Below are 25,108 nucleotides of genomic sequence, written 5' to 3'. Positions count from 1 at the left end.
TTGGCAGAATGATTCTCAATTTGGATCGAGGTACAGAGACGAATAAGCAAAAACTGGCCATAATGTGGTGTACTTCTACCACTAATTGTTATTTATCCTCCGTGGTTTGCACGTGATGAACATGTAATTGGTCTGTGTTACTAGAACGCTTAATTGTTGGGTGGAGAAAGATCTAATTAATGGGTGTTTCTACACAATATATACTTTTGCATTTTATCAGAGAGAGATAAAAATATTCAATTAAGAACAATGCTTTTTCGTGTGATTTCGTTTTTTGTTTGGTATTCAGTGATTATTGATGTTAGTTGTTTGAATAACATGTATGTAATTTGGAAAGTTGGAAAGAGTCCTTTTTATCTGCAATATTCCTTGATTCTGCATAATACGCCTCATTACATTACATCATATTACATCATCTATATATAACGAAAGAACATGGAAATCTAACGGTTCAAATTCTTTCAACAAACTACGCTGACGAAATTTCTTGAAACATCTCACTTATCGAATGAATAATAATGGTACACTTTATGATACAGATAATATTAATTAATTTGCATCAAAGTCTTTTGGAGTTAATCTCCCGTCTCATGCCTTAGAAAATAAATTGTAGATTTCTACCAGTCACTTGGAACCAGAGATCCAAAAGTTGACAAACGAGACAACACTGATATATAATAAGGGACTTTGATGACTCGTTCAGTAACCGTAACAGTATCTCGGATATTCCAACTATCTGGAATTTGATATCGATCTCAAAGTACAATGTACGTGTTATGTGAATATTTAGTATTTCAATGTACATGTATATTGGTCAAAATGGGTGAACTGTATTTATATTCTGATATATTTTTATATTATATAAGCGTCTTTAGTTGCAATTGGACTTTTACGAGAAGCACTGACTTCTACAGTTAGCGGTTTACTTGGGCATTTAAACTAGTTGTAGAAACGGAGGTACAGAACTGATAATACATAAGAAATCTTTCTAGTGGTTATAGGTACAGTGTGTATGATGTTAGGGGCACTTCATGTGAAGGCCAGGAGTTGAGGACAGCTTATATTTGCATTGAAATAAGCCATTATTTTCGTTTAATTATATCACCATGTATATCCCAACATGCGGGGTGTATACTATGTTGTGCGCGGGGTGTATGCTTCCGAAGCGAGAGAAAGGGGGTCGATGTATGTTCTTTGTCCGTTTTCTCAACTTACGGATATTTTTCGCCAGAAAGCATATGCCTACGGAAGAAAGCTTTATCTAAGGAGTATATGGATACCTATGAATCCACTGGACACCTTCTAGTTTTATCAAACACTTCAACACAATTCCGAGGATCGGAGCAAGATTGACGCTACACAGTGTTTATGATCAAATATCAGAACAACCCTTTGCTGTATCATCACTTTTATATTATTGTTAAATACATGTTTACAATATAAACGTTTGTACAAATTGTCTGTAAATAAAACAGTTCGTATATAAAGATATTGACGAAAAATCAATGTTGTGTCCGGGGTGTATGCAACATGTTGTACGCGGGGTGTATGGAAATATTACTATCACAGGTTAATAAGCGATAGATAGTGTTGATAGAGAACCTTATTACTAATGCTGAACCAAAAAGCAATTTCCATAAACTTACTGAAGTATACGACAAATTAACTAAATTTTAAAAAATCTAAAGAATAAAAAAAATTAAGAACAAACTATCATAATTATTCAAACATAATAGGCGCTAGATGTGCAAGAAGCGATTGTTATCTGAATTAATGCTACATTGTAGATGGCGCAATGGTCTAAATCTACATAATCATAAAATCTCTCCAAAGGGGGCCCTCGCCCACCCCCCTCCCCAAACCCTGCATTGAGGACACTTTGCCCTTCGGTTAGTTTCAATCTAAATATTTCGCCTGAAAAAAATAATAGAAACACTACATGAATGGTGTATTATGAAAATTTCTTTTTGTTTCTGCAACTTGTATGTTATCAATACATGTATTCTGAAGCATTTATGACAATGATGTAACCCCCCCCCCTTTTTTGTGAAAAGGGGGGTTACCTGAAAAAAAAAACTTGACATAAGTTGACTAGCTATAAAAAGGGGGGGGGGACTTATCGAAACTCAAAACTCCTATTTCAAATGGGGTTGTAGGTCCTATCTTTTTTTCAGTACCAATTCTCCTTTATTTACTTAAACATACTACATAACTATTGTTTGACCATGTTGCAACCAAAAAAAAAGGGGGGGCAACCTGACTTTCGATGAACATTTTCTGTAGTGAAAAGTTGTGTCTGGAACAAAAGGGGGGGTGATATTACGTGTCTGTATGATATATTAATTTTCCTTTCAATGTTCGCAATATGTGAACTCATTTTTCCTTATCTGAAAAGATTTCATATTTTACAAATCACAATAAACATGTAAAGCTGGCTATAAAAATGCACATTTGTAATAAGGGACGACAATTTTCGGAGGGGCATGCACAATTGAAAAAAAACTTTTAGGTACAATTACAATTTTAAGTTGACGTGTAATTAATATCAATTAATGTTCACTCCTCCTCTAATTCATTATCATAATATTATATACACGTAGTAAAGTTACCCCCCCCCCCCAAAAAAAAAAATGCCAAAAAAAATGACCTAAGACACAAACACACCCTCCCCGGGCCCATTCCTAGAAAATATATACTCAGTACAATACAATGCCTCAATATAAAACAAATAGTTTACTTCCAAATATGGGCTCCTGGGGGCAAAGTACAAAGCATATAAATACTACATGAAGGAGAACATTTTTGCGGTCTTTATGACATTACAAAAAGCTAAATATTTTCAATGTCATTTTAAAAAATATTGAAAAAAGTTAAACAGAAATTATGAGAAAATGTTAAATATGTTCAAAATGATGCATGTGTGAAGCATTTTTTAAGGAAAGATCTGAATAAGGTGCTTTTATATCGAAAGAAGGGATGAATTGTTTGTTATCACATTAAACAGTTAAACAAAGTGCCCTGTACATTTACTTCCATGTGCATGCAAAGCCAAAAGTACGATGAAAGAGAATCAATTTTTTCCAGTAAATCGAATTCATGAACCTGAAGTTGTGCTATTACAAAACTGGTGAATAATTTTAAAAAAAATAAACAGAACTTTCAGAAAAGTTAATTCTTCAGGATTTTTTTTAATGATATTGCGGACGATGATACTATAGAGTAAAAAGAGGGGTATACACCCCGCGTACAACATGTTGCATACACCCCGGACACAACATTGATTTTTCGTCAATATCTTTATATACGAACTGTTTTATTTACAGACAATTTGTACAAACGTTTACATTGTAAACATGTATTTAACAATAATATAAAAGTGATGATACAGCAAAGCCTTGTTCTGATATTTGATCATAAACACTGTGTAGCGTCAATCTTGCTCCGATTCTCGGAATTGTGTTGAGGTGTTTGATAAAACTAGAAGGTGTCCAGTGGATTCATAGGTATCCATATACTCCTTAGATAATGCTTTCTTCCGTAGGCATATGCTTTCTGGCGAAAAATATCCGTAAGTTGAGAAAACGGACAAATAACATACATCGACCCCCTTTCTCCCGCTTCGGAAGCATACACCCCGCGCACAACATAGTATACACCCCGCATGTTGGGATATACATGGTGTATATGGTGAGCTAAATATTTATATCTTAAAAGAGCTTCCGTAATTGAGCTTGTGTAAAAGTAAGCCGTCAACTGTAAAAGTCAGCGCTCCTCGTAAAAGTTCATTACTACACATTTGTTTATTAAATGTGCATATGCATAACTATTGTTGTTGTTGTTTTTTTAGTTCTCCTGGTCAGAGACCAGAAGAGCTTATGCGATAGTAAAGTGTCCGTCGTCCGACCGTCTGTCTGTCCGTCCGTCTGAAAACAATTTTAGAAAGTGCTACTCCTCCTACAGTTTTGCTCGAATTTCAATATAACTTGGCAACTCCACCAACTTTCGTAAAATGTGGATGTCTCTAGATCTGGACAGCAGTCTGGGTTTTTTGACAGACTACGTGTTGCCCTTAACAATATCAAAAACATATTGAGAGAACAAAGTTAAATTAAATGTTTAAAGCTTCAAAAACTTGTCAATTTCCAGAAATGTCTGTAAAAAAAATGTACTATTAATTGGGATTATTCTACTCTTGTTAAGAATACAGATAATTTACATACATACTGTATAGATACACATAGGTCAGTATGATTTTTTATAATGCAATTTTCTAAACATGTGTTATATCTTTTCTTTAGATCCCCCCTCCTTTAATGATTTTTTTAAAAATAAATTTTATGAAATATTTCAATTTTTAACAAATTTCAAAATGTTTTCTTATAAATCAAATTCAATTTTGGCAAAAACTACTGTATATAAGTTTGGGCGAGGACATTATTTTTTTTAAAAGTTTATGCTATATTTTTTTAAATTGTCTTCCAAACAATGTTTTAATGTAATACACGAATAAAGGATGCATTTTAAAATGAAGTGATCCGTAAATTTGCGTCTTCTAGTTCTTTGATAAAAAAAAAATGAATTTCCATCTTGACAAAAATCATGCTGACTTTTTCAAAATTCAAAACTAGATTTTGTGGAGAAAGTTACAGTGTAGGGTAAATAATGAATAAAAAATTGGCTGCTCTAAAATAAATTTTATGAAATATTTCAATTTTTAACAAATTTCAAAATGTCTTCTTATAAATCAAATTCAAATTTGGCAAAAACTACTGTATATAAGTTTGGGCGAGGAAATTCTTATTTTTTAAAAAAGTTTATGCTATATTTTTTTTAAATTGTCTTCCAAACAATGTTTTAATGTAATACACGTATAAAAGATGCATTTTAAAATGAAGTGATTCGTAAATTTGCGTCTTCTAGTACTTTGATAAAAAAAAATGAATTTCCATCTTGACAAAAATCATGCTGACTTTTTCAAAATTCAAAACTAGATTTTGTGGAGAAAGTTAGGGTAAATAATGAATAAAAATTTGGCTGCTCTAGTATTTATGTCAGTAAACATTGTGAGTATGAGGACGGTATTGTTAATACAAAAACATTCAGACATAAAACGTACATGTCCACATTTAGTTCAAAAAGGTGTTCGAGTGGATATTCGCGGTATTTGGATAATAAATATTAATGGATTCTTTGCAGACTAATATTTATAATAAATGCATGTGTTTGCGTGCTACTGTGTGATAACTTTCTTGTTAACTTAAGTCGTTAACAAATATTTACCTCAACCACAGTCATATTATCACAAGAAAAATATGTATAAAATTGTAGACCAACTCAATTTCAATAATTTTTTTTACCAGTTACATTTTGGTGTATGTTTCTGGGGTTATATTAAGACTTCCTTTCAGAAAAATCCGTGTCTTTTAGAGGGCAATTTGTCCAGTAACCAGACAAGACACACAGAATTGTTGAATGAAGGAGCTGCAATAACTAGGAATAGCAAATTGTATCTAATATTTTCAATTAAAAACTTAAAAGATATTTAAACAAGGGGCTTGCCATTATGGAAAAAAAATGTCCCTTTATGGACACAAGAAAAAGTTCATTTGCTTCAGAATTAAAGACAGATGAAAACCCGAGAAACCTGTCGTTATCTGAGAGGATCGGGTACTGGTAGAGATAAGAAAAAAAACGCCAGACAAGTCACGTTTATAAAGTATAGAAGTTGTCACCATTGCTTTTAAAACATTTCCATTGAATACTTCTCTTGTGTGATTGAATTTCAATTTAAAATTATCCACACTGAATTATTTGCAGAGTTAAAAGATTTAAGCAAGAATCATTGAAATATTGAAATGTTAATTTGGCAATTAAAATAATTTTGTTCGTTAACGTGCCAAAATATCACACACGATGAGCCGAACCAACGCATTATCTCGAGAACTATTTCATTATTAAATCATTTTCCTGTGTCGTTATACATGTTTATACAAAATGCCCCGAGTTATAGGTTCGCTGCACCAAACCTAGGCATAATGTTTATAAAACATTTCCTTAAAAAAATTATATTGTAAAATTATTTTCTTCCGACATGATACTAGTATTATATACCAAATGCTTTAAAAGTTATAAGTCTGCATACGCAAGGAAATGAATATTGCATTTAGACTATTCTATAACTTTTATTCTAAAACATTATATATTTCTTTGTCTCAAGGATTTGTGAAAAAATGAAAAGAAAAAGTTTTATCACAAAAAATGAAGTGTACTACAAGTAGTATTACCAGACATTTTTGTAGGATATCATAGGACTTATTTTTTTGAAAAAATGACAGTTATTGAAAACACTTAAAAAGTAGCTAATATAACAGTTTTGAATATCAAAATTATTAAAAATACACACATAAATTGAAAATAGCTAAGAAATAACAATATAAATAATAATTTTAAATATTTTAGATACATTACAAAGCATACAAAAAACATTCGATGAACATGTTGTCAGACCTTATCAAAAAGAGATTTATCATGTTATTTTAAGATGATTTCATATACATAGGAACAGTGCTACATGATCTTTGCGTATCATAAATTCATACATGATTTCATGTAATGTTTATACGCATATAATCGCACATGAGAATCGTGTAAGAATACCCTTAAATACACATATCAGTAGAAAATATAAGCAATGCATTTTCTGCTTTTTATCGCATTCCACAGGTTACAGGTTCTGATCATGATAAACATCATACTGAGGCAACATGGAACGAAACAAAACCTCTGCGATAAAATTAAGTCCTTTACTACTTCACTGCATGAATTTTATCTACCATTTGATAGGTATTGACCATATTCAATTCTTAAGTAAGAAAAAAAATGAATTTCATTAAATTTCTTATTTAATTAAGCCTTATTTTATTAGACTCGATTTACGTGTAAAAGTTGCAGTTCTACATGTATATATATTTTCTATTCTTTATATGCTACAATCACAAAGTTAATATATTTTTGCGTATTGTAGGAGATGACGACTAACCTCTATAAATCCCAAAACATTAGGGTTATTTCTGAAAGACAACGAAATTAATTTTTTTTCGTGATTTGTTTTTCATACATGTTTTTTAATGATTTAAATGATAATCCTGAATTTTTTTACGCATTCTACACTCTGAAGAGTTGTGCCTTACACTGGAGAAAAGGTCATTGGCTACACTTGTTTATAATTAGTGATTTATAAAGTGACAAAACTGTACATTCACATGAGAATGTTTCTCTTTATCAATAGAATCACAACTGCAATTAGTTTAAAGATTATTCAAGCCTTACTTAATAATAAACTATCTCTTGATACAGTACACATCACATTCTAACAATAAAGAGATACGGTTAATTTGAATTTCTTTATGAATGTGTCCGACTTCTTTAATGATTAGATAATGGTTTCTATACCTACAACCCGTATGAGAATGGTCAGTGATCAAAGACTTTCTGATTGTGATGTCCAGTGGCCAATTGAGCCTGAGGGACAGGGGGCGTTCCCTATAATCGTTTGGGAATTAACGGTAAAAGTCACTGTATTCTAGAACACATTGCCTTTTGACCGCCAATTAGCTCAGCAGTGTTTACGTTTACTTCCAATTTACTGAATTAAAGTATAGTTTTACACAATTGTTAAATTCATTTTCATATGCAAAATATTTGGGTGAAAAAACTTAATAATACATCTTTGCATGATTATAGATTGAAAAAGAAAACTATTATATTACCTCTTACAGCCTCTTGGAGTTCAGTAACATTGCTCTTAAAATGAAATTACAATTTCAGTTTAATTAGAATGTTGTTTTCTTTTCTCTGTGTTTATTCTATCCTGTCAATTTACATTATAATTCAAAGGGTAATTCCCTCAAACAAATCTCCGTAAAGCCCCGCTCTCTAAACACGTGAGTTACTGCAGGCTAATCCTTTCTGTCGGATTTGCCATTAAATATGATTTTTCATTGATCAGAATGAAATATTGTGAGAAATATTGATGTTTTTATTTTTGGTCGAGAGTTTAATGTGATTTGGTGACCCGCCATCTGACGGCAGGTAGCGCAGTGACCCGGATAGACACGTAAGTGATAAATCCTCCAATCACTGTCCACGATTTAACGACCCATTGAATGCCTTTTAAAAAAGCAAAAAAGCAAGATGACGGAATTACACCCCTTGTCACCTTTAAATGGTTTCCAAAAGGCGAAAACTGCAAATGCACCGAAAGCTCAGTGGCTACTATTATTTGCCATACCCTCAAAACAATTAATTTAATTCTAGTTTAGTTCGACTCCATAAATTAGAAGTGAATCTTCGTAATGATGATTTGTCGATAGCTTTCTTTAATTGTTGCAATGACATCAATATTTTAAAGGAAAAATCATCGACGAAAAATATAGGAAATTTACATATTTTAAAAATTTAATTCGCAAATGTTGCCCATATCTAAACAGACTTCAAATGGATTTTCAATTGATTCAATCATCAATTCAAATAAAAGTGATTCCTTGCGGGAAAACTCACCCCAATCTCGGAGCGAAGCCGAATATCTACGACCAGGTTTGGGATCTCGGAGCGAACTTTCCGCCATTAATGGCAGAATTCCACCCTTACATCCAGCTGTCCCACTCCATATCCGGAATTTATTGTTAGCAGGAGACACCGTGGGGACCCTCTACCCGGAAATTTTACACTTAGGCCAATCTACTCTGCCATTACATAGTTCCACGCTGTCTTCCATATCTACCCTGTCTCGCAGTGTACCACAACATGGCGGACCTCAGATGAACTCCAGTTTTCCAGGACTCTGGACTCCAATATCAGACCAAATGACCCTAATGAACCCTTGGCTAGTAAACAGAGGCCCACAGTCCAATATTTTTGGATTTCCGTTTGGTAAGTTTTCATTTTTCAAGTGTTCTTTCAACGTTAAGCTAATCTTTTATGTCAATGTTTTGAATAGCAAATAATGGTATATTTTTCATCTTATATTGGATCATTTATATTTGGGTTTAAATTTGAAATTCTTATTAAAAATAAAAAGAATTTTTTTTTTTCAATGCAGTTAAATATGATAAAAATGCTTCTGCAATAAAGCGAAGTGATATTTGTAGACTTGAAATATTATCAATAATAGATATGTATTTCCCTAAGGAATATATTTTTATACAAATAACATACTGATATTAACATGTCTGAAAAAATCTAATTGTGTAATAATCATAGAACAAATTATAATAAAAGTGATAGTTTTAACTTGTACGTTATGTCATTTTTACCCTTATATTTTTTGAAAATGAGCTTTCTCAAAATGAAAAAAAAAATGTTTTTAAACATCAGAAAAGATTTTGAATCAATAAATGTTCTTTATTTTAATTTTTTAGATGATAATAATAATAATAATAACAATAATAATAATAATAATTTGTCTGATTCACCAAAGAAAACGTAAATTGTTTGCATTTACTGTTTACTGCAGTGGCACCCTTGTGCTACAGTAGTGTAAGCATATATTATTTTGTCCAACAAAATCACAGAGTCAAAACCAGACTCTGGCGGAAATGAGAAATAAAATGCAAATATTTTGTTTTGCCAAACTTCAATTCTAGATGTAAAGAATTTGAAGTTCATTAGATTGTGTGTCCAGAGTATTTACTAAAGTATTTTCCCAACCTCGAAAAAATCTCTGCACAAATATTTACACGTCTGCGATTATTTCAGGATTAAATATTTTCCTAAATCTTGTTAATTTTTATACATGGCGTTTTATTCTGTTAATTAGTGTTTTATTGGTGTTTATTCAATGGCACGATGTATAAATACCATTTTTAGCAAAAGTCATAACCGAAAGAAAGAGAGATTGAAAAAAGAAAGGTGAAGTTCATTCCATTATAATTTAAACTTTTTTCTTACGTTTAAGACTTTTTTTTCATAATATAAATGTACTATTTTTAAGACGGAAATTACCCATAAAAATTGTCATAGGACTTTCCCTGTCACTTGCTGCTTGATCGGAGTCGTAATTTATGCCTTAAGTTTTGTCTGTTTTGTTATTAATGGAATCCTATAACTCCATTGTTTTCGAAACATATTTATGCAATACCAGTGAGTGCCTATTATTTTGATATTCTACTTGTTTATGATCATTGGCTTTGTCTTTTGAAAATGATGATATACAAGCGACATTTTCTCTTAAAGTTTTTAATAAGGACAGACAGAAAAAAAAATTCCCTATGTCTTGACAGTAAATTAATGACTTGGGGGAGCCATTTAAGTTGAACTCGATACCCGAACACTCTCTTAAGTGAAATTTTATAAGACTGATCTAACGAGTTAACATGACTTTAGACAATGCGAGGTGGTATTTACTAAAACAATTAGATTGAAAATGATGTGCTAAATCGGCTAATGTATTTCAATCTTTTGGAAATGTATTTATTTTTTTCGTTTCTTCGTGTGTGGCTGTCGTCGATCTGAAATATACCCAACATTATCTGTCCAATGTCTCTGGAGAAAACTTGTACTGGCACCACTTAGGGCTAAACGTTGATAGAATCTTGGTAGAATGGCACCAGAGAAAGACTCCAAGAACAAAAAAGATTTACACCGTCCGAGACAAAATGACCAGCATGTAGATCATCTAATTGTGGGTGGCTTTTACTGATTTTTCCCTTTTCTCTCTGAAATATAATCAAGGGTCGACAATTTCTGTAATTTTCTGTCTATGCTGTGTATAACACATACAATAGTAAGCGCCTGACCGATTCGTATCGGTATTCATGCATTTTTCTCTGTTGGAGACCTGAATTGTGAACGGTATGGAAGTGTCCCTTTCTGTAATGCATTGCATGGTTCTAATTATCTATATATTTCCTAAATATCTACTTTTTTACATTTTAAATAAAAAACTTCAAAGTAATCTTTTAGTTGTTCAAATTGAAGCTTACCTAATGAACTCACTAATTTTATATAATTTGCTTTAATTATTTTTGAAAAGACTAGACTATGTACAAAAAAATAAATTGTTGGATTTGTTTTTCTGAACGCAGATTCACCGAAATCTTAAAATATTTAAAAGAAATTGTTTAATCAATATATTAAGTGTACTTACAAACCTGCAATCTCCTGTCATTGTTATTTATATCAATCTCTTGATTGCATGTGAGAGAGAACTATTTTCCCCCAGTATCAGCATTTAGCATTTGAAATAATTTGATATTTTGTTAAAATAACATGCCATTTAATATGTTTCATATCTTTAATTTATTTTTTTTTAATTTCATGCGAATTGACCAATCTAGTAATGTAACTATATACCATTCTAGGGTTCTATTTAGAATATTTCAGTACTTCATTTCTCATCTGCACATTGGGTCTTGCTTTGTTATTACTTTTTTTGTTCGAAGATTGATTCTGCATGTATCTGTTCCTTAGAAAATGCATGAGGCATTCAAACGAAAGTTTGAATTTCAGCTTTGCTGTACATTTATTAACTTTGATGCCATTTATTTAATTAATATTACACTGAGAGAAATACCTCGTTACTTTTACTAGTGTGCCTAGTACAGTATTAAAAGTGATTAGTAATCATTCTGTAGAGGAGCTGTGGTCGCTTAGATACCAAATAACCTAACAAAAGTTACTTATAAATAAGAGATTTACTAATATTATCTAGTAAATATACCCAATACCTAGTAAAACTACTTTTAAGGTAGTGATTGTACGGACATTAAATTTACAAGTCTTCTTAGTGACTTTAACTAGTTATTTTTATTCAGTGTACAGGTATATCACATCATAGACTCAAAAAAATTTTTTGGCAGTTTTGTGTTTTAATTTTAGTTTTTTTTTCTCTCAAAAATCAAAATTGATAAAGTGAAATTAATGCAATAATTTTATCACATTTTTTTCTTCGGCATAAATGTGTACTTAGTTTTTGTTTTTTTTTTACCAGTTTCTGGGTTTTTTTTTATTCTAAAGAAATAGTGATGAATTTCTTTCATTCTTCTACAAAAACACAAGGGATTCAAAGTATTCTTTACGTAATAAGTTTTGAATTACTGGGTGGTTTATGAAAATTTACTGAATGTGGTAAATTCTGCGTTTGCGTCCACCCATTAAATTCAAAATTTATAATATTATGTAGTAGAAGGATAATATTTTGTAGTAGAAGGAAATGGAAAAGAATCAGAAGTTAAAAATTCTCTGCTTAAAAAAGATAAGATTTTCATTCTGCATGCTGCAAGATGGTAAAGTAAGGGATGATTGAAATACATATGCTCAGGGAATGATATTGGATTATATAAAATATAATTTTTCCTTAGCAAATTTAAACAAAATGTTGTTTGCTTTTAAGTTTTATTTTGAATTTTGTAATTATTTTGAATATTTACAATTTTTTAAAGCAGCAGGGTGGGTCTGCTCTTTGTTATTGGACAAAAACATGGTTGGTATTAAATATTACTAAGCCTTTTAGTTAGTAACTCTCATGTGAAAACCATTTCCTTTTATATTATTTATTTACTTGTAAAGATACTGAAATTAGTCGTATTCAATTATTTAAATAGTTCTTATATAAAAAAAAAAAAGGATTTCAATAAAACAACAGCATATAATTCAAATGAAGATATTTATATCTTATTATTTCGAAGGAAAAAAAAAACAAACAACTGAGTATTATCAAAATTCTTCATCTTTCGTCCATGTTTGGTACCGTGCCTCCAGAGCCATTACGAAGTCTTATCGAACATTAAAATAATTGGTATGGTGTCCTATCATGTAAACATCATATCAGTTACCCTGATTGTCAATTAACACGGGATAATTAACATAAAAACAAGTTAAGGACTGTCTCGTGTGAACTGTGAAGATGTGCAAGGGCGACGGTATGCTGTGATTTACAAAGATAATACAATAACCAGTCTTTATTTCTAAGAAAACAAATACAAAATGTAAGGATTACTGTCAATTATGTAATTTGTTTATTCAATTTGCATAATTTTATTTGATGCTTAAATTTTTTTAAGGTTATCATTTTTTTTAGTACTGATACATGTGTAAGATAGTATTGAATAATTTAGATGAAATAGATTTGATCTGCGTTTAGGAGGAGAGTTAAAAACATGATTGCTTGCTATTGCTTCTTTTATCATTAGTTTTTTTATTTAGAATTTTATCATCATTATTATTTATTTGTACATTTAAGATTAAAGCAATGAAAAGATTATAATTTCTACATGAAAAACATAATTTCAATATGGAATGTAATTGATTTTGCATTTATTACATTAAAAAATATCAAACAAATTGCAAAATAAAACATAAATCTCTATATTATAAGACGTTGAAAGACGAGAAAATTAAGTTACAAAAGGACTAGAATATTGTCAGTTTAAAAAAATTCTGCTACAAATGATTTGCCTTACAAAAATACATACATGTTTCGAAAGAAGTATTCAAAGTGATATTAATTAAAACAGCATGGTAAACATGTGCTAAAAATGCTTATTTTGGAACATTGCATATCTCTTATCTATATACCGACTATTTGTTTATTATACAAATGATGGATATTTGTAGTAGTAGTAGTAGTAATATTAATAGTAGTAGAAGTAGTAGTAGTGGCATTTATATTTTAAGAACAATACATTGTCTGTAAAACCACCAGCTTCTTACCTTTGTATTAATTGAGGAATGTTTTTAAGTTTTGTGTGAGTTATTGGTGTGTGAATCACACAGACTTGTCACGTAGGCATATTTCATGAAGCGCGCTAGCACTTCATGAAAAATATGCCTATGTGCAAGTCTGTATCATTCACACCAAAACATTTCTTATATTTACATTTTACATGTTTGGAAGCAACTAAAATATACTCAATATTTGAATTTCTCGCTGCCCTATATCGTTGCATTTTTCTAACATCTCTGTAGCCTCATTGTGACGTCACGCTAACGCACGTTTCTCCGTGTATATTTCTACGCGTGAGTATACACGAAAATGGTCTTCAAATCAATTTCACAGTTGGCTTAGTAGAAAAACACAGCTAATGTAAATATTTTATGATAATCCTACTTGAGATTTCATTTATCAAAATCATGTGTTTCAGCGAAGAAATGGCTTACAGTTTTCTTTGAAAACTATATGACAATTGAAATGAAAGGAGTATGTATAACATTGTTCGAAATAAGCTACTCAGACAGGTATAGTGTTCCAAGAAATTATTGAGAATTTCTTTTGCAATATTTTTGTCTTTTTTTTAAATAGAACACTAGTATTTTTCATACTACATTGTATATTCAATTGCTAATGTTCAAAATGAGTGCTTTTGAAAATCTGAAGCCTTTATAGATATTCTTTTATTTTTTTTTTTTTCAAAATGCAAAACTAGCAATATATCTGAAAGACTAAGTATTTCACTGTCTACCATTCACTCATTTTGTGACAAAACATTGAAAAATTGGAAAGGGAAAAAGATAATAGAACTAGAAATGAAACACCGTTTATCAGCTAGCACTTTGTGTTTTTTCATAAGCAAATATCAAGCCTTCTTTATATGTGAATGTTATTTTTATACTAGGCCTTCAAATTATTTTTCTTGACTAATTGCCTCTTCTTTTTTTTTTTTAATTTAGTACCACACTGTACAAAGTCGACCGCGAAATACTCAGAACACATGTTGTATCAGAAATATCAACAAATTTAATAAATTTTTATTAATACATAGTTTAAAGAGGCATTCTGTTTTCAAAAGCAATACGCTAATTTTGAACATCAGCAGACAACAGGAAGCATATAAAGTATATGGATTGTTATCCTTCAAAACTGTATGTACAATTGAAAAGTAAAGGGGTTTGTCATTATATAAAATAGATAATGTTAAATTATATTTTTTGTTATTAATCCAACAATTTATAAAAAAAAAATCTCAATTATTTCTGGAAACACTATAGATATTGGGGCTTAATGGACACTAAACAAAACGCATGAAACAATAAATATTTACATAAGCTTATTCGCATGCTGCCATGCAATTTTTCTGCAAATGGATTCTTTTATTTTAAATAAAATACAATTCCTGAATATACTCTGTGTTATTATTACTTGTCATGTGATCAGTTTTATCAGGTTTCGTATACATGTAACTGCGTCTAACCTACACAGTGGCAGAAAAAAAATCATCTTTCAAAAAAACTAGAATAATTAAACTAATATCAAAAAGAGAAGAGGGAAACAAGTAGATATCTGTAAATCTTACATCTAAATTTATCTGTCAGATTTAATCCATTCAACATTATTTATTCTTTTTTCTTCCCCTCATCAATTTTTTATTTACAACATCAACAGTATGAGTTTTTTAAGTTGTTTCAAAATACAAGTTGCAACTTGGCTTTATACTTTAAAAAAAAATTTGGTTTAAACAAAAATACTTTCTTACTCCGAATTTATACGATAAACATGCCATTTCTTTATGTATTTAAACACAAATTCATAAATGCCATTAAAGTTAATCTTCCAAGTGAAAACATTTTAGAGCAGAGAATGGGAAATTCTCAATGTTGTTCACAACCATAGCTCATCTATTTTCTGTAAATACATTTTAGAGTCACAGTATGGGAAATTCTTAATGTTATTTACAGTCATTGCTTATCTATCTTCTGTAAATACATTTCAGAGTACAGTATGGAAAATTCTTAAAGTTATTCACAACCACAGCTCATTTATTTTCTGTGAATACATTTCAGAGTACAGCATTGGAAATTCCTAATGTCTTTACAGCCTTAGTTCATCTTTTTTCTGTGAATACATTTTAGAGTACAGCATGGGAAAATTCTTATCGTTATTTATCGTCTTAGTTCATCTATTTTGTGTGAATACATTTTAGAGTACATTAATGGAAATTCTTAATGTCTTTTACAGCCTTAGCTCACCTATTTTCTGTGAATACATTTCAGAGTACAGTATGGGATATTTTTAATGTTATTTACAGCCTTAGCTCCTCTTTTTTTCTGTGAATACTTTTCAGAGTACAGTACGGGAAATTTTTAATGTTATTCACAGCCCAAGCTCATCTGTGCAAGGTACAGAAGGTCAATACGATTACTTTTCAAATGGCCTGCATAATTGACTTGCATTGATTATTAACGCACATTACGTATTATACCATATAAATCTGGCAAACCAGTGCCATTCTTCAACTCATACCATTAAGTCTCACCTTTCGATCTTGCAAATATAAAAATGTCTTAAATGACATTATTTCAATTCATAGAAAAAGAGATGGTTAAGCCCAATAACTTGGTATCAACTCTTTCTCTTGTACAAAGGAAATTGAATATAGCCTCAAAGAATGGAGGGGTGGATATTTCTTGATCCTCGTTCTCCAAGCTCATTCGATTCAACAACTCATTTTTTAAGTGTCAACAGCCTCACAATTTGCTACCTCACAAATCGTCATTTATTATTCTCAATCCCTACTGTAAATAATATTTTATTTCAGAAATTTAAACCCATTAGAATCAAAAGATGAATATTTCGTACCTAAATCGTATTTGCTTACAGCAAACATAAGCACAGTTTTGTACTCCGACAAATGCCTGTAAGCCAATTAAGTCGTCTCCTTCTATCCAACTTCGATTATTCTTTCATTAGATTTAGGATTTTAAGGGGGTCATTGAATTACGAAATAAATATGTAAAGAGAACAGCTTATTTCATTTGCATTCGATTTGAAGTTCAGAAATACAATGGTAGAAATTTGTTTTTAAAAAAATTTTCGTTTGATGTCTTTGACGGATGCAGTGTGTCATTGAGTAAGAATTAATGTCATTAAAGTTGCTATCTGTATTCAGTATTGGTCTTACTAATTACCAGATGTGTCATGGACCTCTGGGGACCTTTATATCCTGTAACCACAGCTGTACAAGAGGACATACATTTTATTAGGATTGTCAAACTTAACAAACGAGAGATAATTTCTTAGCTAATAATCAGTTTTTAATCACATTGAATAACAATAAGAATTCGGCATTTCCTTTTAATGCGATTTAACATCAGTTTATTATAGTTTACTAAAGTAAATTTTAGTTTTTTAAAGATTATGTATGAAGTGAATTACTTTACGTCAGGCCCATAGAACACGAGAGACGAGCTGGGTTCCACTTTTGTGTTGCTATAAGGCCAACTTTTGGGCTGAAGTTGGCAACCACTTTTGAATTTTTACTACTTGTCTGTAATTAGATACTATACGTACTTTGATTACTTCTTTTATCAAAAGTCTGGAACTCTTATTTACCATTGAATTTCTCTCCAGAGATTTGGAGCATATCAATATCTTTTAAATTTAAATTCAATGATGAAAAGTATTTAATAATGTAATATAATAATAATAATAATAATAATAATAATAATAATAATAATAATAATAATAATAATATTTCCCTTTGAATCACAGGAACCTGACGTTACTTATTTTTCTTTTACTAAAAAAAAAATAAACCCATACCTAATAGTTTATTATTAGGTATGGGTATATTTGTTTTATTAAAAGAAAAATAAGTAACGTCAGGTGCCTGTGCTTTGAATAAAGAAAATCTTACTGCTAAGTAAATTCAAATAACAGTAATGAAAAAATTATAATTTCATACAAATATATGATAACATTTGGATAAACATAAACCCGCATATGGCAAGAAGCACGCGATGGACGTGATCGGTCGGCAGGGGATGCTCACTCCTTCCATGGCATTTGATCCCTCCTCATGTTTTAGAGGTCTTCTTTGTTCTGCATCTGATTTGTATTTGTATTGATCGAATGAACTTTTTGAGTTAGAATGTTGTTCGTTTTATCCATATATTTCACTTATTTCTGTTTCATTATCTGAAACCTTATAATAATTTTTAACACCAGACGTCACTTAATTTCACACGCCATTTTCATCAGATCTAAGTTTGAACTTTCATCTAATTTTCAATGTTTGTTCAGCTATGTTTCATTTTGGTCAATAGCTGAAAAGGATAGACAGGATAAGATACTTATTATAATCATAAAAGGACGGCTTGTAAATGACTTAGTGTTTAGACAGCAATTTACATTTAAAAAGCAGACTCATTGTTATTGAAAATAATATCAAGAATACATCATGAGTATTTTTGAAATTGTCGAAACTCACATTATATTGGGGTTTTTTTTCAATAAAAGACACAATGACTGTGTTTGTGCACTGTATTCAAGTTGTAATGACCTGTCTCAATGTAAATAAAAATATGATTAAATCATATTCAATATTATATTATTGTAATGCAGTGTTTTGTTGTGACTAGTGCGCTTTTCATTTCTTTCCTGGAATATTTTGACCTAAATAAATTGTTTTCCATGTTGAAAAAAACTTGTGAAATAATTTTCTATGTGCCTTACAATAAAAGTATTTCTAAATTTTCTACATGATTTGCAATTAACTATCCATTCAAATTCAGAGGAAAGTTACTGATCGTTAGTACTAGTTTTACACGGGTCTCAGGAGAGGCTTACAGAGTCATGAGGTGTATTTGGAGCCATCATAGTTCTCCTTTCGGGGTATTAAATGACCCTTATCACGAGTAGGTGGGTTCACCAGCATTGTTTAAATCAATTTACAGTTTTGTTTTCCCCTGCTAATTGATTTGTTAAAGACTTGTTGGTTACTGTACGGTAAGGTGATTCCATTCGCTTTGTTATTAATTACACCCTAAAGTGACACGCTGATCGCTCTATCGGATATCGTGTCTTTGGCTTAAAAATGACTTCTTTATGAAAAGCAACGTTCTTTCTTTTTGTACAGCAATTCACTTTGCAATTCTGAACTCGGGGAGACATAATGGTTTCCGATCGCGTGTACTGATTAGTTTTGATTTACTCCCACCAATAAATGGTAACTCATGCCAGACAATTCAATGGGTACTAGTTTTATCACATATAATCTTTTTGTAGCTTTTAGATTTTATTTTGTAGAAAAATGTTCATCAGAAAGAAAGATATACCTCATTAACTGTATTTAAGAAACTGACTATCATGTTAGAAAAGGAATGTGATGACAAAATTTAACATTTATTAAATTTCAGTATAATATCGCTAACATGCCTGTTTTGGAAAACATTTAGGATGGTATGGCTAAACAAAATACCTTGGTACATTTTACAACATAAAATAATTTGAAATCATTTTTTCTAGGTAATTCTGCACCAGGAATGTTTTTTCATCCCTATCGCAAACCAAAAAGGATAAGAACGGCTTTCTCCCCTTCCCAGTTACTGAAGTTAGAAAACGCATTTGAGAAGAATCATTATGTTGTAGGTCAGGAGAGAAAGGATCTGGCATCAAGGCTCAACCTCTCAGAAACTCAGGTAAATTCTGTCTTCATTTGGCATCAAGACTCAACATTTCATAAATTCCGTCTTCATACAAACTCTCCTTAGCTCAAATAAGCGTTATCTAAACTCAGTCTCTCAGAAACTCAGGTAAATGCCGTCTTCATTTGGCATCATGACTCTACCTCTCAGAAACTAAGGTAAATTCTGTTTGCGTTTGACATCAAGACTCAGCATCTGAAAAAAGTTAGGTATTCCTAAAGCTCAATAAGCTTCATCCAACCTCAGTCTCTCAGAACCTCAGATAAAATCCGTTTTTATTCAAACTGTCCTTTGTTCATACCAGTTTCATCTAAAGTTAGTAAACCTGAAGCTTTGATAAGTATCATTTCTGAATCACATCTTTATGTCATCTTATTCCATCTGTCTGAATCTCAGATAAATGTCCTCTGAATTTAATCTATGTGAAAGAAAGTTTACATGACAGCTAAGTTCAAATTATCTAAAGCTCTGATCAACATTCCCTTAACCGAAATGTTTCTTTTAACCAGAAACAGGATTATGTCATATGACTTTCTATTTTTTCGCTCATTTTAATTTTAATCCATATTAATCTGTATATGAAGCACATTTTTATCATATTTAAACTTTTTTGTCTGAAATTCATATATATATGTTTCCTTTGTAAGAGTAAAGTCATAGCCCTTCCATCTGCTTTTGATTAGTCAAACTACATAACTAAGTTGAACCATATATTTTTAAAATGTCAGCAACAAAAACCTAGAAAACATGATAAATTAACCTGTCTGCTTTCAAACAAAATGCTAAAAACATTTCAACATCTTTACAAAATATTCCTCATTTAAAATTACAAGGAATAGTCTTGTATTCTTCTAAAAGATTTCGATAAGCTGTTTTTCCTTTGATGTTTGTTTCGAAGAGCAACCTGGTCCATATATTGAATAATACGTCGTTCATTACGCCCCCCGTAACAACGCTCATAACGCAATTACACATCCATAGCACGAACAAATCACCCTTAATTGAAATGTTTGCCAGTAAATCGGAAACAACATTATTTGGGAAGTTAGGGTAGATGGCTGACTAAATCTATGACTTGGTTAAGCAGTTACTGATGATTTCTTAATTTGAGGTGCCATTCTTAAGAGGTGTCAACAATGTCTAATAAACATCTTGAAGCACGCGACAATTTACGCAAATTGAAACCAATATAACGTTATTACAAAAACATATTCACATTTAAGAGATCTACAATCTTTTTGAAAACATTTATGACTGAATTTATCAATTTCATCAGCACATTTTGCCAGGTAAAGACCGTCCACTTTAAATTTGATCTTGGCGCATATAATTGATTTCCTATTTATCATGAAATGCTAGGTTGCAATATGTTGTCTTTGATTTCAGTAAATTGTGAAGACGTTTGCTATTTTGTAATCATAAAAACACTAAATAGCATAACCTCATAGACCTTATTCAGCATATTCGAAGAAAGAAACTTTCTTTATAATAATACTAATTTAGTTATATTTATCCATATTTAAAATTTTTGTTTTCTACTTTTGATTTTTTTCTTTTAAGAAAAAGAATTCATCTTTGATGAAACATAACCTCAACACATATATTACATCATAGTTAAAATGCAAGTCAATGCTATATGGATTTCATATTGTTAACATTGACAAAATCATTATAAATAAAACAAGGAATTGTATATGAATTAATCAACAGTCATTGATTGCACAAGATTTGTAACACAATAAAACATATCGAGAAATGTACAAAATTTAAAATGTACACCATGTGATCTTAACAATTTTTTGAATGTGAATTCAAGTCAACCTCTGAAAACCTCGTGTTATTAAGATTACAAAAGAAAGATTCATTGATAAAACATAAACAGACAGACAATCTTGCAAAGACAGGATGACTATTTTTGTTGGTAAAATTTTCCCTCCGAAAATTGATTGTACCTTATTTTACGGTATGTCATTTCATGAAACAAATAAAAAATATTTTAGATCTTACTGGTCATAGTTATAATTTTTTTTTGCATCAAAATATATAAATATGCATGTTTGATATGATTATTATCATATGATATGATTAATGTAAAAAATCTATGAGACCATAGTAGCATTATATAAGATCCAGATAAGTATTTGGAAAGTGTGCCTTGTTAAAAATCCCATATTCCCTAGCAAAAAGACGAACAATTTATATTCGTACTTTACATGCTTTTCATAATGAAAGATTGCTTGATAAGAGAAATTTGATCTCGAGTTTGTTCATTTTCAAGCCTATTGCAGCGCATTCAATACCCATATTAGTCTTATCGTCCATTTGGATCACATGGTTGCTTTGAGTTTGTGCAGAGCGGAAGTGATGATCGTAAAAAGGGTTATCTGCAGTCTAAAGGTTCTTGGTGGAAATTACAGAAAACAATTAAATTAGTGGCAATGTTGAATAAATTAAGCCGTCTAATTTGTTCAATGAGATGTGAATCCTATGTGTGTTTTTCTTCTGTACTGTAAATAAATTCAGAGACCCTTCTTATCAATGCTGTTCTTCAGTCAGTAGACATAACGTTTCATTTATTTCGTCCATATTCTTCTTGTCCGTTGACAGTTAAGCGCAGTGTTCACGGTCATTTAAACTGTCATTTTATGTATTAGATAACAAAAGATTTTTCAATTATCATTTGCTAGTTCCGTTAATGTTTCCAAATGGTTTTGGAGCTGGAAATAATTTGTTTATCAGTTTATGGTTGTGATGAAGATCGTGATAATAGAGGTCACGATTCCAATGTGTGTGGCTTGGTAGCTTAACCTTAAATAAGACAAGTATGACATACAGAGAATGTCCTTCTATAACTGTCCAATCGGAAAATAGGACACATACACCCAAACATAAATAATTCCTTGGCATGTGTAATATTTGTAAGTTTTATAAGAATCATCCAAAACAGCAATCAAAACAATTCCAGTGTATTATTTAAATTTTAAATTCAAAAAAAAATGTGATAAGTGTTTTAGAGTGTTTAAAAAAGTCATTACTTTAATGAATTTGTTTAAGTAAATCTAGTATAAACATTTATACTATTAAAACTATTTTTAATATATAAAACTTTAAAATATATCCTGAAATTATATTTTATTATTTCGACAAGAGACACATTCATTATTTATTGTTTATAACTTTAAAATACATATATTGTTTCATATTTTCTAAATAACCTCGAGCGCAAAACAAAGACATTATGCGCTCTATATACTAGTACAGTGTATCAGATCCAAATTTTCTAGACAATAAAACTGTAAATTTGTCATATGATACCTAATGAAATAGGATATTTTTTTGCAATTATAAAATCATATAGAAAATGAGGATTTAATCCCTCTACATATAGTTGAATAAGTGTGGTAATGCTTTCTTCTGCCAAGTATTCCAGCCTGATCAACTGTAAAAAAATTAATTTGTAATTCAAAATACCATATTCAACTCCCCGTGATTATTAAACACATGTCAAGTATATCAGCAAGTCCCAGAAGAAACTTATGAAATGAAATGTCGAGATAATGTCCATGTTTAGTATTTATTAGATAAATTTTATGAAGGGTAATTGAAAGGGAGCAGTCAGTAATTCCTTTCTGCCCAGGAGCCCGTCATTTTGAATGAGAATCTTCTAACCAGCAGATAACGTTATTGTGTTGCATGAAATCTTATTCACATGAGGCAGGCTTTTTTGGCAAATGATGGACTGCCGACATCTACATTAAGGATTCGGTATAATATAATTCTTTCTAATTTCATTTTAAACTTCAGAGGGAGTCTTTGTGTGGTTGCTTTATCCCAGTCTGGTTCCAATGATTCTCGTGAACAGAATTATAATTTGTTTTGGACCAGCGTATCATATTGCGATAATTTATTGCAGCAATTACATTTTGGACTGAATTTTTGAAGAAAAAAAACCTTTAAACTTCTTAAAGAAGACTATGCCTTAACGTTTTTATTTGAGTCGTTTTTAAGAATATAAAATGATACCCTTAAATAACTCTTTCACATGTAGAATTCAACAAGTACTAAAACCTACGAAGAAACCATTAAGAAATAAATTTTATTTATATTAATACCAAGTTACTAATAAATGTAAAATACCTCTGGCACGGTAAATATTTTAAGGCCAAATGATACGTTTCTCAATAATATATAGTTTTTCCAAAGATTTTGTCATTGAAGTATTGCTACTTTAATGCATTTACACACAAAAAATTCTGGTGCCTCTCCAGGCATTTGTGCAAAAGAGGGTAGTGTTTCGTATATGATCCGTTCGGGAAAAACTTAATTTTCGAAAATTATATCTTTTCGAGTTTCAATCTTTTAATTACGACTAGAAACTGATTAAGGAATCAGAATGTCATTTACATTTTGTATATTTTTAACGCATTTCAAAATATACAAACCAGATATATGAGGAACGTATCGTCTGATCTTAAGTTAAAAAGAAAATTCAGCTTTCTGTAAAGTAAACCTTAAAATTCTTAATTAATTTAGCTATCGATGAGCTAAATGTAATTGAAAGTTGTATTATATGGATTCAAATACAAAAAGAAATTGAATAAAAGCTCTTTTTTAGGTTAAAGTTTGGTTCCAAAACAGAAGAACGAAGTTCAAAAGAGTGAAACATGATGGTGAATTAGAGCATGTAGACCAGCCCGGAAGTTCTCAGAATGGATATGAGGAGGATTATGGGATATTAAATGTTACAGAACACTCTGATGAAGAAAGTGACGATGATGATATTTCTTAAAAATAAACTAGGGACGAAACACCTCAGGGATATTCAAAGTGTTAGATTCTTTAAAGAAATTCATGGTGCTGCCTTACACAAAATCTGAGGGAAAATTACCGACAGATTGTTTTGTAAACATGGAAGGAATCTCGATGATAAGCCATTTATCTTTATTATTTTGATAAAACTAAAAGATATTAGATACATGTACCAAAACTTTAAGCTTAAAATATACTAAAGTATTTCATTTATATAATAAAAGACTGGTATGAATTATACAATTTGATTGGTCTTTATTAAATATATATTTAGTCAAATAGAAATATGAATCTTTATTTTATCTTCCTTTTGTTTTTATATAAAATGAACAATTATATCTCTTCCAATATTCTAGGTAATGATCTGTGTCATATAATTCTTTTATTCTATATATGTTCTATGTTCAATGCTATAATATTCATCTTTTAATTAATCAACCTATTACTGTGTAAATATTATATGAATTAAGCATTTTCATTAGTTCTTTAATGAAGATAGAGTAAATAAATAAATTTTTACTTACTTGTTACTTGATTTTCAATCTATAATCATAAGTATTGTACGATAGTCTCTTGCTTTGTTTGCCAATAAATTTATATCTGATACAACTTTTCTTTTCTTTTTTTTACGTTGAAGATATTTTTTCTATGTTGTATGTTCATATAAATTAGAAAGAGATCATGCATGCTACAACTGCTTACTTTATTGATTGGTTTTCTTTTACTGACTTGTTTCATACCAATTTTTAGGCCATTGTTTCTATACTAAATTTGACTTGGCAATGTTCTCTCTACCTAGATAAGATAAGATAAGATAGGTAATATTTATTTAAAGTCGGGTACATCAAACAAAGATCATTAGCTCTGAAGAACTATTTCC

General features: G+C 30.5%; 2 protein-coding genes across 2 annotated transcripts in view; both read left to right on the top strand.

Moving 5' to 3' along the window:
* LOC134240291 (sideroflexin-5-like) overlaps positions 1–1,024 on the top strand; it is a 19,490-nt gene extending 18,466 nt beyond the window's left edge. Inside the window, exon 12 of the mRNA XM_062722396.1 lies at positions 614–1,024. Within this exon, the coding sequence (XP_062578380.1) occupies positions 614–691 (78 nt within the window). The 3' untranslated portion in view covers positions 692–1,024. The remainder of the gene's footprint in view (positions 1–613) is intronic.
* Positions 1,025–8,468: 7,444 nt separating this feature from the next.
* LOC134240320 (homeobox protein EMX2-like) lies at positions 8,469–24,346 on the top strand. The gene is made up of 3 exons (XM_062722425.1): positions 8,469–8,931; positions 19,241–19,413; positions 24,035–24,346. Exons 1-3 carry the CDS (start codon positions 8,469–8,471, stop codon positions 24,206–24,208), a joined length of 810 nt encoding a protein of 269 aa, XP_062578409.1. The 3' UTR covers positions 24,209–24,346.
* The last annotated feature ends 762 nt before the right edge of the window (positions 24,347–25,108 follow it).

The sequence above is a fragment of the Saccostrea cucullata genome, unplaced genomic scaffold (assembly GCF_032062105.1).
Source record: "Saccostrea cucullata isolate Sc308-1 unplaced genomic scaffold, CSIRO_AGI_Scuc_v1 ctg43, whole genome shotgun sequence".
In the NCBI taxonomy this organism is placed as follows: domain Eukaryota; kingdom Metazoa; phylum Mollusca; class Bivalvia; order Ostreida; family Ostreidae; genus Saccostrea; species Saccostrea cuccullata.
Note: the sequence above shows the minus strand (reverse complement) of the source record. Positions and strands in the feature narration are given on the sequence as shown.